Below are 14,252 nucleotides of genomic sequence, written 5' to 3' on the forward strand. Positions count from 1 at the left end.
TGGGCTACTGATCTCACCAGGTGGTGTGTACACAGTTCAACACAACCCAGACAATCAGGACGGAGTCAACACTCGGGACGCCATTGCAGGCACTGCTTCAGTGATGCTACAGATCACCTCGTGGACATGGGCACCTGTGTTACAAGACGCTGGTGTCGAAATATACACTTTGCCCTGCCATTCTCTGCACTGACTACCACCATCACCTGGATACAGCACCTACATCAAGCTAGAAAAATCCATGAATCCAACTTACAGGTTCCATGTGCTTTAGTCAGTACTGATATAGATGGTTGGAGATTGTTAAGAGCATATCAGAAGCTATTTTTAATTAATAAAATGAACTTAACATTAGCAACATTGCTTCTACCAAAAACCTTGAAAGAAAGGAATTTCTGGCACACTATGGATAGTCAGACAAGCGCCACAGGAGCAGAACAGATAAAAGCCTCAAGCCACAAGATCTTTAATGACAACACAGGCTTTTAATAAATCTTGGTTCCAGTTTTTTACACTAGTTTTGCTGTTATTTTCCAGCTATCCAGACAATACTGACCCTCCCATATTTCCAGCATGTTAGAAATTTATACTAACTGGCATTATCATAACTACAGCAAATTAGACTGCAGGAAGGCATGCTGTGCAACTCAAACACTAGATTTAGTTGGGTTACAAGGTCAACTCTAGGGAGTTTGTCAGCAGAAAGAACCACAGTTTCCAATAATTTTCATCTCTCAGAACCACCTATATCCAACTGTTAAATCAGTTAAATGATAGGCAATTATGTGACCTGCCAGAATTGTTAATTTGCTTCAGGGTTTATCATTGGCTTTCTAAAGTACATAAATTAGGGAGAACACACATCCTGTGATCCTCCCATTATTCTGCTATGAAAGATCATACGAAGCATATGGCTATGGTACACAGAAGCAATGGGAACTGCTTCCTAAGCCCATCTCTGGCCTCTCTTTTCCTGCCAACTGAGTGGACTCTACCAACTGGCAGAAGACGGAGAGGTGCGTGCATTTGACGGAGGGGTTGTTTTAGTTTTATGTCTGCCTTTTGTTTTTTTAAACCAGGCTTTCGGCATGACTGCTGCTAAGTCGCTTCAGTCGTGTCCGACTCTGTGCGACCCCACAGACGGCAGCCCACCAGGCTCCCCCGTCCCTGGGATTCTCCAGGCAAGAACACTGGAGTGGGTTGCCATTTCCTTCTCCAATGCAGCAAAGTGAAAAGTGAAAGTGAAGTCGCTCAGTCGTGTTCGACTCTTAGCGACCCCATGGACTGCGGCCTCCCACCGGGCTCCTCCGTCCATGGATTTTCCAGGCAGGAGCACTGGAGTGGGCACCAGTGCCTTCTCCATCGGCGTGACTGCTACGTGTTTATGAGCTTGAAGCTGTTGGCCCCTTACTGTGTATCCTTCCTCTTTGCTGGCTTTGACTACTGGCCCAGAATATGGGGCAATGACCTTGACGACACAATTACAGTGTAGAGGACAAAAGTTCAGGGCAACTAGAAAAAGTATTATTTAAGTAAAGTCTTTTTTTTTCTGCAAGTGGAACACAAGGATACTATGGACTCTTCCTACCACCATCTGGATGAAAGCTTAATCAACTCTTGACCGCACAGAGCTTGTCACCCACATTAACCTACCGAGGCCTTCCCAGTGCCCTGGATGGCAGTCCTTCTATTCCTCCGGCGCCCCCGGTAGCTTGCTTCGTACACCCACCTGTTTGGCCTGATTGACGCAGCGCATGTACTGGCTGGCCAAAGCCGAGCAGCTGAGGGTCTGCTGCGTGTTCTGGCGGTAACACTGGAGAATCTGGGCCTGCAGATCAGCACAGACGGGGTGATACTCATACCGCCTGGAAACAAAAACAGGTACCACTGAGACAAATGGGCTTCAACCTGAATGAAGATCAAGGCTAAAAAATACGTAAAGCATCAATATACAAATGTTGCAAATGAAAAAATAATAATTAAAAAAAAAACTTTAAGAGAAATAATTTTCTTTGACCTTTTAAGAAAGATATTCTACAAGATAAGTGACTACCATGAAATTCATTCTATTAACTGACACCCCCATGAGGCTCTCTGGACAGAGAAGCATTGCCACCCAATCCAAAACTTGACTGCATGAATGGAGTCAGTTACACTGCAGCCCAGCAGCTGGGTCGGCAACCTGGGAGCCTATGTTCTCTTCCGCTCCCACCTCCAGTGGGTCACAGAGCTGGAGATCCTGCAGTCCAGTCCTTTCTCCATACTCACTGTTCTTATATTAATTCTTAATCATTTATATCCTGGATTCAAGCCATGAATCTCTGGTCTTGTCTCTTAGCTTTCACCCTCTACTCCTACTCTCCCAAAAGGTTCTTTCTCACAGCCAAGTCTAGACAGCATCTGCATTCCAAATGAAATACATGGTCAACAGGCAGGTCGTTGGGATCAGGTTCCTGCCTACTTTTTCGCCTCAGTTCCCACCCTGTACAAGCTGCAGCCTGACCACATTCCTTCATGTCTTTGGTTCTTCAGGGTTTGGTTCTTCCACATCTCTTCACGTCTTTGCTCCATTGCTCTTGACTTTGGAAATGCTCTGCACCCAAGCCTCACCCTTTTCTATGTATCTGGAAAACACCTGGTTTAGTTGCTAAGTCGAGTCCGACTCTCACGATCCCATGGACTGTAGCCTGCCAGGCTCCTCTGTCCATGGGATTCTCTAGGGAAGAATACTGGAGTCGGTTGCCATTTCCTTCTCTAGGAAAACACCTACCCATCTTCTAACACTTGAGCTAAGTACTGAAGTGTAACCTCTATACGGCTTTCACTAGCTCTCTCCATCCACAGTAGAGTCCGTCATTCCCTTTATGATGACCTCTCGCCTGTATTAACTCTTTCACCGTGTACTGAACACTGACTGTACTACAGTCGACTGTGACTTACTAGCATGCAAATCCCAGGTAAGGACTGCATCTTATTTTCTCTGTGATCTCAGCTATTGACATGGATCCCTCTTATAGAAGGCATGCAATAAATTGTTCAGAATACAAATGAGTGGACAGAAAATTTTTTTCATTTCCTGAGCTAAAATTTTACTAATTATACTTACAAACCTCAAGATTTTAGAGTGCTTTCAGTGAATATGCAGAACATAATGCTTCCAAAAGGCTGACAATATACACTTGAAAAATGGTAACAATAAAATATACCAAATGGATTATACAAACAAAACTGAAATACTCTTGTAAAAATGGTAGAGGAACTTGGATTATAAGGAATAAATACACAGAAAAAAATATATATTATTATCACTTTAATCTAGGGAGTCTGTTTTTTTTAAATAGTTTTGTTTAATACAAAAGGTTCTAGACTTTCTTACCAGTTCTTTTCTTGAAATGTAAATTTGTTATTTCCATAGTAATCTTGAAAATAGCATTATTTTAAATTTGATGGGTTCTAAAATACCCCTAGAGAACACAGGAGAAATATTTCTCATCAATAAGGAAACCCCTGGGTGAAGATTTGTCTCCTCATTACTTTTATCCAACACTAAGCTAATATATATATATAGTTAGAATAGAAAACTGAAATGCAAACCACGTTACTGGCCCCTAAGGGAATTTACTTCTTACTACCCTCTGAAAAAGAAGACAGAGAGATAACATTGTACTTTCTCATTCATTACCTTACTGTTTTGCCAAATACCCAAGAACAGAATTTAAATCCAATCCCATCCTAGCTTTAAGATTCTCAAGTTCAGATGTCTGTGAATGTCTCTGGACACGGATTTCCCTAATCCCCTACCATGAACATCAGTATCTAAAAGGAGTCAGCTGTGCTTCAAAGGGTAGAAGCACAGACACGACTGACTGATTACAGCAAGACACACATCTGAACAAATAATAAAATAGGATTAAGCATCAGGTGAGCTGAGACAAGCACATGTACCACTAATGCTTCTAACAGCTGAAGAGGAAGCAGGGTTACATTCCATCCGGGTGCTGAGAACCAACATCCCTCCCATATACCTTGGATTTAAAACAGGGGAAGGGAGATGGGAGAGAAGGCTAGAAGCACCCTCCCCATTAACATGCAGTGAAAGACCGAAAAGAATGAGTTGCCACGTACGGCTCATCACAGGAAGATGCTAGAGTACTTTTCCCTTCTAAAAAGACTCTTCACAATAGGATTCATTCATCAAACACTATGGGCTCCTCAGAATGGGGTTATTTAAGGTGTAAGTAAGCATTTTATCTTGGGTTCAGCTATTACTCCTGCAAGTTAAAGTCCATGAGTTATTTATGATTTGCAAGGTGTCAAAACATACTTTTGTCACCAGAAATCAATACTACTCACTTCCAGGGCCCTTGATTTCCTGTGTGGTAGTTAGGTCTGTGTGAGAGTGTGTGTGTGTGCACGTGCAAATGCAGACATTTTCTGAAACCCTTTCTGTATACATGTCAGCCTGTATTGATGATTAGATGACAGACTGGGGGAAAGAGAGGATGGGAATCAGCGTAATTATCTTCCAGTTCCTGGACTAGGCTCTGGTATATTTTGCTTGGATTAACCTGTAAGGGCAAAGCTCTGTCTCTGTATTGATCTGCAATGCTTGTTACGCTGCCCTAATGCACTGTTTTCACTTTGGGAAAATGCTAAACGAGATTACTATCTAACATTAGAAGGCCATAAAACCCAAGCATGGCACCTTCCATTCAGGAAAAGGGTTTGAAAGTCATTTCCAATATGCATTATGGTAAACCCTCCATAGAGTCATTGAGTCAGCAATTGATTTTTATTGACTGCTTCCATTCCTGCTTATGGAAGAAGCCACTATTAGGTAAAAATAACACAAGGCAGAATTTCAAGATACCCAAGAAGGAAAATTAAATCTTAGCTGCAAGAGACATTTAAACAATTTAATTTCTTGGTATGAAAAGATTAACAAAAATAAACAGTGAACAACAAAAGAGAAAGATGAAATATTTGGAGAACTCAAAACTATAAAAAAAGAAGTGAGAGAGAGAATAGTTATCCAAAAACATACTTAGCAAAAAGGAATTGGTGGAATAAAGTTGATACATGGAAACATATATTACTCAAAAAAAAAAAAAAAATCCAGTTGAGTGAACCTGAAATTACTGGGGACTTCTGATGGATTCCACCACCTGTACATCTGTCTGTCTACCCCTTCTGTCCCTCTGTGCTCTCTAGTCCACTCCCAGTCTGTTCCCTGTCTCTTCCCTCTTTCTCACCAGCACGAGAAGCTGGGGCCAAGCCCTCTCCATCCCCATCCCCACCCCTCTTCACCCCGAGGTGGCACTTCAGGCCAAGGACCTCACTCATAGCATCCAGTGGCAGAACTAGAGACCAAATATCTGGATAAAGAACAAAAGCCACAGAAGCACTCTGGTAGGTAGTCTATAGCCAGTAACATATCGATTTTTTTTTTGCTAATGTTTAACAAACACTAATATTCATTGAAAAGGTAGCTTAGAAAATACATCCAAGTATTTTTCTTATAACAATGACAGATCCATTGTAGAAACTTCAGGGGGAGGGAATCCCAATTAAGGCTAAGTTCTTAAAATATCATGGTGATGGACAAAAATTATCACTACTGTTTCTGATCATTTCCTTCAAAGAGTTTCCTGTAAGTTGGGAATTAACTGGTCAAAGAGAAATGAAGATACTTTGGTAAAAATGAAGTTGAGACAAACAAGCCGTATTCAGAACGCTCTTCTTAAGGCTCTGGTATAATACGTTTCTACCTGGTCGTCTGTTTTAGAGCTATCTGTTGATTTGGCTGCTGCCTTTCCTACTTTCATATCTTAGAAACTTCTTTGATGTGGGTCTGAGCTTTCTATTTCAAGGAAACTACTTACGCATCTTTTCAGTTCTAATATAAACCAAGGATTATGAGGTAATTTCAGAGAAGGGAAAAAAATATGGAGATAGCCCTCCTCACACCACTTAGAAGGCTCAAGAAGTCATATAATAGTGAGCAGGCACAACTTCTGAAGCTCTCAGGAACACAAAAACCATTCTAAGTGGAGGGTGAATACGAGAATGGATACCAGGGTAGCAACCATGCATCCTTTGCGGGATCTGGTGGTCTCATAAAACGATTACCTATTACATTAAAAGCAGGTACATGACACATCCGGGGAGGGAAATGCTGAGTTCTAACTTCTGCAACACAATGCAAAAGCTCTAACTGTAACTCTGTGCTAAAAACGTTTCACTAGATTGTTAAGTCCAGGGTCTTTCTGCTTTTCTTTCACAACACAAAACTAAAACTGCCAAGCATCTTTCCAATATTTAGTAATTCACTAATTTCTCTTATCATGTGTCATAAAGCTATCATAAATGTAATATAAAGGAAGTATTTATCTCAAATGTATTCATTATCTTTTATTAAGTTTTTTCATTTCTAATTTTACTTTAAATTACAATCGTTTTCAGAATAAAATGTAAACAGCCTCTAACAATGCAAGATCTGAAAAACAACTCAATTTCAAGCTTTTCTGACATTCTTAATAACTGCTAACCATCTTTATTAATGATGTTTCTATCTGAGCTGTAATCAAATTTCCACAATTACAGTTTGGAAGCAGCTTAACATCTCCAAAAGCTGCTTGCTTTCTCTACTTCAGTTTGTCTTCATATACATTTCGCTATAAAATCTTAAAAAGTAAAATAAAATAAAAAGACTTTTAAAAATATTTATTTTACAAAATGAACACTAGCTATGATGTTTGTCTATCACCTCATCAAAAAATTTTTCTCTGTCCCATCAAAAAACCTACAAGCTGTGGAATGAAGATACTCCAGGGCCAAATGTTAAATCTAAATCTCCGAAGACTTCATCAGTGTGTAAATGAGACCAAGTCATCTTAACACACACCAAACGACTTTTATTTGAAATATCTCAATAAGGCTTTAAGGCCAGGAAAAGCATCACCAGCACCACGATCATCACCATCCTCAACATGGAAAATCTGACTTTATAATAATTTTAATTAGAAAACTGAGAAAATGTTAATATTGAGCATACACAATGCACTGCCCCTGGATTTCTTTTACTTTAAATACATGCATCTATATAATACTTTGAACTCATGTGTGTGTGTGTGTGCGTGTATGTTCAGTCGTGTCTGACTCTTTGTGACCCCGTGGATTGTAGCTCACCAGTCTCCTCTGTCCATGGTATTTCCCAGGCAGGAACACTGGAGTGGGTTGCCATTTCCTTCTCCAGGGGGTCTTCTCAACCCAGAGATCAAACCTGTGTTTCTTACATCTCCAGAACTGGCAGGTGGATTCTCTACCAACTGCACCACCTAGGAAGCCCACTGCACTCATACCAACACAAATTAAAATTACATTAAGTTATTTTACCTAGGAGGCTTTGTGAGTTATTTCCATTTCCCCAATCTTGCTACTTTAGAATATTCACTGAAATTGGGCTAAGGATGGAAAATATGAGAGCTATTTCTTTCAGTTACTCCAACAACAAACATTGAGCCACATTTATCAAGCATGCATTACATGCCACTCACCATGGTAGGTGCTGAATAGGACATGCTCCTTGCCTTCCACTGACTCCCAAACTGGGGGCGGGGAGGGGGCGGGGTTGGCAGCACAGGAGACAGAAGTGCACACAGAGTCTTACAGTGAGAACAATAAGTTGTAAACAAAATGCTAAACAGAGCTCTGATTCTGAACGGAACAGAAACTGAATAGTGTTCCAGACAAGTGGACATCCATCACCAGTGAATAGCAAGTGAGGGCTGCCTTTGGGTTCTCTTGAAGTAACTTTCAAGCCAGCAGTAAGATCTGTCCATAGCACCTGGAATATAGAGATAAGGCCCCGAGATGGAGAGAACAGACCTCCTCACACCGTGGAGATACGAATACACCCACAGTCTGGTGACTCCAAGCCTTCTGGATGCTTCTGCTTTCTCTGAGAGCAAAGTTTAGTGCTTATGTTTATGACATCTGCCAGCACAGACGTGGTTTGGAGAGCTGGGAGTAGCTACGTACAGTAAGAGCTTATGAATTCTGAGTTAAGTAGGGGATCCCCTGTAAATAACCAGAGGCCAGGAGCCCGGTTTCAGACCTGTCAACAATAAACAAATGTTGAGACAAGTTTCCAGTTGCTTTGTCTTGGTAGGAGGGCGGTGGTGATAACTTTCAAAATTACTCAGCCTTCATCATATTCCCTACTTAGGGACTGCCTTCTGCAACCACGGAGAAGGAAATGGCAACCCACTCCAGTGTCCCTGCCTGGAGAATCCCATGGACAGAGGAGTCTGGTGGGCTGCAGACCATGGAGTTGCAAAGAGTCGAGCATGACTGAGTGACTAACACTTCTGCAACCACTCTACTGCTTTACTACTTCGTACGGCCAGGAAGGAGAAGACTGGATAAACTGGTCCTAGAGCAAGGCCCAGATCTGGAGGCAGGAGGGAGGTAGGAGGAGCTGCAATAAGATGGGGAAGAACCTTCCAGAATCTGAGGGGACTCCTGGAGAAGAAAGGGAAGGCATTATGGGCCAGAACAGTCCAGATGGAGAGAGAGCAGAGGGACAGGCTGAGCAGCTAACCCACCTGTGAGGAAGGATAAGGGAAAGGGGGGGCTGCAAGTTCCAGCCTACGGGGCTGGAACAAACAGGCATTTGTTTCCAAACTCTGGAAGGGTTCACCATGCATCCTTCCTGCTCAAGTCCTCAGGCTTAGGAGAGGAAGAGCTGGATCCAGCCGATGTGGCTGTCCCCCGCACAGCCAAGGGGAAGGCACCAGTGCTGGCAAATCTAGCGGGTTTTTCCTGACAGAGGACACTTGAAATGAGACGAAGACATGCCAAGATCAAGTTGAACACCAGACACAACGTCCCAGAGGTAATCCTTCCGTATATGGAGCAATACTTATTTCATAGGATTTATTATCTGATTTTCATCAATGCAATCTAACTATTGTAGTAGCACAGAATCAGAGCATCTTCCAGTTGAGCAGTGTGATACCAGCAGCCTGTGCAGAAATATGGTCAAGCACACACTTTCATGTTAGGCCCCTATTTTTAGGCACTTATAATTTTTCAAAAAGCATTACCCTCTGGGATGAATTGTCTATGCTCCTTTCTCAGTTGAGGAGTGACTGGGGGGTGAGATGTTTGGTGAAATTCCATTTGAGTTACCCAAGCATAAAACTACATGCCAGTACCCTTACCTCTTCCCTGCGGTGATCAAATCTGAGAGTGCTTTTACTAGTAATGTAACTCAAGAACAGCTTAATTTAAAACATTTCAAAACCGCCATGTATCTCAATGACTGTGACACAGTCTAAAAAACTGGATTAAGATGAAATTTTAAGTCTGTAATGACAGAGCGTGTTATATTACATTTAGGTGATACTCTTCTTTTCACCAACATTTTGAAAGCAAGATCCAAATACTAGGTACACCCAGGGAGGAATGTGTCTGACTCTCTTTAACTGAAAGAACTGCAAATGTATTTACTGCAGTGACAAGTAAAGGATAAAATTATCCACACTGATCTGCCCTAAGTGAAAGTCACTCAGTCGTGTCCAACTCTTTGTGAGACCCCACGGACTATACTGTCCATGGAATTCTCCAGGCCAGAATACTGGAGTGGGTAGCCTTTCCCTTCTCCAGGGGATCATCCTAACCCATGGATCGAACCCAGGTCTCCCGCATTGCAGGTGGATTCTGTACCAGCTGAGCCACAACAGAAGCACGAGAATACTGAAGTGGGTAGCCTAGCCCTTCTGCAGGGTATCTTCCTGACCCAGGAACTGAAGCGGGGTCTCCTGCATTGTGGGCAGATTCTTTACCAACTGAGCTATCAGGGAAGCCCCCAAAGTGTCAGAGTGCTAATAATGAGGAGTGGAAAGAGGGCTAGAGCTGGGCCTTCTGTCCGTTTCCTGTCCTGGTGACAATCTGTAGGGGAGGAGGCTGAGGGTCTGCCCATGGCAAGAGGGAAATCCCAAAGAGGGCGCCCTAGGCCATGCCAGCAAACCTCCAGGAAATGGCCAGGCAGAAAAATGTCACCTGGACATCAGGTGAAGGGGGAGGTAAACATGTGCAGAAACACAAAGAGGGAAAAATATTCATATCTGTAAAAGAAACACCCTCATAAAGCTCACAGGTGGGTCCAGGGTCAGAGTGTACATCAGGAAGTGCTACAGCTGTCCTGAGGAAGTAGCTGAGGGTAATCTACAGAGTCCATGGAGGAGAGGAGACGGGGTCTTGGAAGTCTTACCATCAATGAAGGTTAAAACAGCAAGAGGACACGTAAGAGGCTCCACGTGAGCCAAGGCCCAGGTCTCAGTCAAACTGGGCATGTCCAGGGGATCAGGTTGCAGGGAGGCTGGCAGAGGTGAGGTGGTGCTGAAAAGGGAGGCACTGGGATGCGGATGGTCTTCTGACAAGGCAGAAGATACTTAGATTCTGTTCTGCAGGGGAAGACAAGCCACCAACCTTTCTAAATGAGAGAATACATTTACAAAGGTGCTCTCTTAGAAAGCTGACCGGATGTGAATAAAACAGATGGATGAAAGTGGGAAGCATCCAGGCTGGGAGGCCAGTGGAGCTGTGTCCAGCTATAAGGACAGGCAGCAACAGAGGCACTGGGAAGCAAGGATGTGGTAACTGATAGATGTGGACATAAAGAAGGGCAACACACACATGGCTTCAGTTCAGCTAAGTTCAGTCACTCAGTTGTGTCTGACTCTTCGGGACCCCATGGACTGCAGCACACCAGGCCTCCCTGTCCATCACCAACTGCCAGAGTCTATCCAAACCCATGTCCATTGAGTTGGTGACGCCATCCAACCATCTCATTCTCTGTCGTCCCCTTCTCCTCCTGCCCTCAATCTTTCCCAGCATCAGGATCTTTTCAAATGAGTCAGCTCTTTGCATCAGGTGGCCAAAATATCGGAGTTTCAGCTTCAACATCAGTCCTTCCAAAGAACACCCAGGACTGATCTTCTTTAGGATGGACTGGTTGGATCTCCTTGCAGTCCAAGGGACTCTCAAGAGTCTTCTCCAACACCACAGTTCAAAACCATCAATTCTTCAGCACTCAGCTTTCTTTATAATCCAACTCTCACATCCATACATGACTACTGGAAAAACCATAGCCTTGACTAGATGGACCTTTGTTGGCAAAGTAATGTCTCTGCTTTTGAATATGCTGTCTAGGTTGCCCATAACTTCCCTTCCAAGGAGTAAGCGTCTTTTACTTTCATGGCTGCAATCACCATCTGCAGTGATTTTGGAGCCCAAAAATATAAAGTCAGCCACTGTTTCCACTGTTTCCCCATCTATCTGCCATGAAGTGAAAGGACCGGATGCCATGATCTTAGTTTTCTGAATGTTGAGCTTTAAGCCAACTTTTTCACTCTCCTCTTTCACTTTCATCAAGAGGCTCTTTAGTTCTTCTTCACTTTCTGCCATAAAGGGTGGTGTCATCTGCATATCTGAGGTTATTGATATTTCTCCTTGCAATCTTGATTCCAGCTTGTGCTTCTTCCAGCCCAGCGTTTCTCATGATGTACTCTGCATATAAGTTAAATAAGCAGGGTGACGATATACAGCCTTGACGTACTCCTTTTCCTATTTGGAACCAGTCTGTTGTTCCATGTCCAGTTCTAACTGTGGCTTCCTGACCTGCATACAGGTTTTTTAAGAGGCAGGTCAGGTGGTCTGGTATTCCCATCTCTTTTAGAATTTTCCACAGTTTATTGTGATCCACACAGTCAAAGGCTTTGGTACAGTCAATAAAGCAGAAATAGATGTTTTTCTGAAACTCTCTTGCTTTTTCGATGATCCAGTGGATGTTGGCAATTCGATCTCTGGTTCCTCTGCCTTTTCTAAAACCAGCTGGACATCTGGAAGTTCACGCTTCATGTACTGCTGAAGCCTGGGTTGGGGAATTTTGAGCATCACTTTCCTAGCGTGTGAGATGAGTGCAATTGTGCAGTAGCACGGCTTACACCTGGGGATTAAAAGAATGGAACTGCTCAAGTGATGTTGCTCCCAAGTGGAAACAACCCACCAAGGTCTAGAGCATGGAGTCAGAGCTCATCACTGGGAACAGGGCCACCATCATGGACTGGGCCTTCCCAGCAAGAAAAGGTGGGGAGTGAGGAGAGAGATGGCAGGAGGGACACCTGAGCTCTGGGCAGCAGCCGTGCTTGGGGGGAGGTGACAGGGAAGGAAGATGGAGCAGTCAGAGAACTGGGAGTGGAGGGAAGAACCAGTATGACACAGCATCACAAGGCTGGGAAACCAGAGCTTCATGAAAAAGGAAAAAGGCAAAAATACAGACAAATAAAACGCCGTGGAATTAAATCCCCAGCAATTTAGAGAAATAATTTCACTATAGGGCATAAGACAGAAGTCAGACAGCAGGAAATTGGCAAATAAGAAAATGGGCAGTAAAGAGAGGAAGGCAGTGGGATTAGGTTAGTTCAATATCCTTTATGGAGTGCTTGCTCTATACCAGGTTGTGTGTGTTTGTGTGTGTGTGTGTGTGTGTGCGCGTGTGTGTGCGCGTGTGTGTCTGTCTGTCTGTGTGTGAGAGAGAGAGAGAAAGACATATACTCATCCTATAAGAGCTGCTTTTATGGGGCACATCTGGGAACAGTAAAAATATGAAAGGAGGGAGCACAGCTGGCTGGAGATGACTGGAAACGGTCTCAGATGAATGAATTCAGAAGCCTTAAAGAACAAGAAAGGCCCAGGCAGTGAGATAGGACTGCAAGGCACTCCAAACAGAAAAGAGGAAGAAGGAAAGGCTGCGGAAGAAGAGAAGAAAGTTTGGAGGCATGATGTCACTAATGAACTTTTTTCTTTTTTAAGACTCATATGAAAATTCACCTACAGATCAGAAAGCCATAAACAGTGTCAGCAAGGACACGCTCTGTCAGCAATAAAGGAACTCCTATTAAGTATGGCAATTAGCAGAAGTGAACTACTCCAAAGTTGGGTAGAAGGGAAGCTTGTGTGAAAAGGGGAGTGTTTTGATTCAACAGTCTTTATTTATTTATTTATTTGACTGCACCAGGTCTTAGCTGCAGGATGCAGGATTTGGTTTCCTGACCAGGATCAAACCTGGGCCCTCTGCATCAAGAGCACAGAGTCTTAGCTAATGGACCACCAAGGAAGTCCCCACTGTGAGTCTTTAAAAAGAAAGACAAGAAGGCAGAAAGGAGGGTAGACGTGGGTATGATTAAGGAGAAAAACAGACCTCTTGGTTAAAGCTGAAGTCCACAGAAAGGAATATTAAAAGTGGGGTTGGTGAGATGGAGGAGTGGAAGGGAAATCTTTCAGTAGGAAATCCCCAAAGCTAGATGAATCATCTGACAGCAATGGCAATTCATACGAGTTAGGGAAGAAATCCACTGGAAGAAAGGGAAGAAGCCACGAAAAGGAGGATTCTCCTTCTAAAGGCATCAGCAAGTGCTGGTGACAGAAGAGCTGAGATGGGAGTGCAAACCTGGAAATGCCTGAGGACACGCCAGCCTTTGGCACAAGCCCTTCTGATTCAATCTCAGAAACCTTGTGAGAAATGAGACAGAGAAACTGCCTAATTATTTTAAGTCACAGGGCAAGCCATTGGGAATAACGCACCACTGAGTGTTTGAAAAGCCTATAGATTTCTCTTGTCTGTCAGAGAAGCTGGTCCCTTCTCTTTCTCTTTGCTCTCTCCCAACCCCCTCCTCTCATGTAAAGGGGAGCCATTTCCAGAGCTCAGGTCGTTGTCCCTGCTGTTCTTCTCCTGTGGAAGTTATTCTTCCCTCTGGGGGTTCTCTCCTTTTGCTTTGTGTGTGATGAAATGGGTTTTCTAGTTGCTCCCCATCAGTTAGAAACTCCGTGATCTTAGGTTTCTCGGGGTTTCCATTCTTTGTAAAATACGCAGATAGTAATCCTACCCCTCTGAAGCTAGGGACTCGATCTGATGGTCCTCATATCCTTTCTATCTTAAAGACCACTAGACTAGGCAACAACTGGATATGGCCAGTTTCTTTGATTTCCATTTTCTTATCTAGACAAGATCTTCCTTCCATTTTCCACCAACCGCAGTATTGTTAGCTCAGCATCACGCATCCAATTTTGGCTTTTTTGTTCTGGTTGAATACTTCCTACTGAAGAAGTCACTGACTGCTAGTTCCTTCTTGGAAAAGCCTTTCACTTTCAACCCTTCCTCGGTTCCCCCTACACCACCCTAGGTT

At 43.4% G+C, this 14,252-nt stretch overlaps 1 protein-coding gene across 2 annotated transcripts in view; it reads right to left on the minus strand.

The window, feature by feature from the left end:
• The window catches only part of CHCHD3 (coiled-coil-helix-coiled-coil-helix domain containing 3), a 293,291-nt gene that overhangs the window by 13,575 nt on the left and 265,464 nt on the right, over window positions 1-14,252 (minus strand). For both annotated transcript variants that reach the window (XM_061414735.1, XM_061414734.1), the window contains one exon: window positions 1,730-1,865. In XM_061414735.1, the coding sequence (XP_061270719.1) occupies window positions 1,730-1,865 (136 nt within the window). The remainder of the gene's footprint in view (window positions 1-1,729; window positions 1,866-14,252) is intronic.

Source organism: Bos javanicus, chromosome 4 (assembly GCF_032452875.1).
Source record: "Bos javanicus breed banteng chromosome 4, ARS-OSU_banteng_1.0, whole genome shotgun sequence".
NCBI classification, from domain to species: Eukaryota; Metazoa; Chordata; class Mammalia; order Artiodactyla; family Bovidae; genus Bos; species Bos javanicus.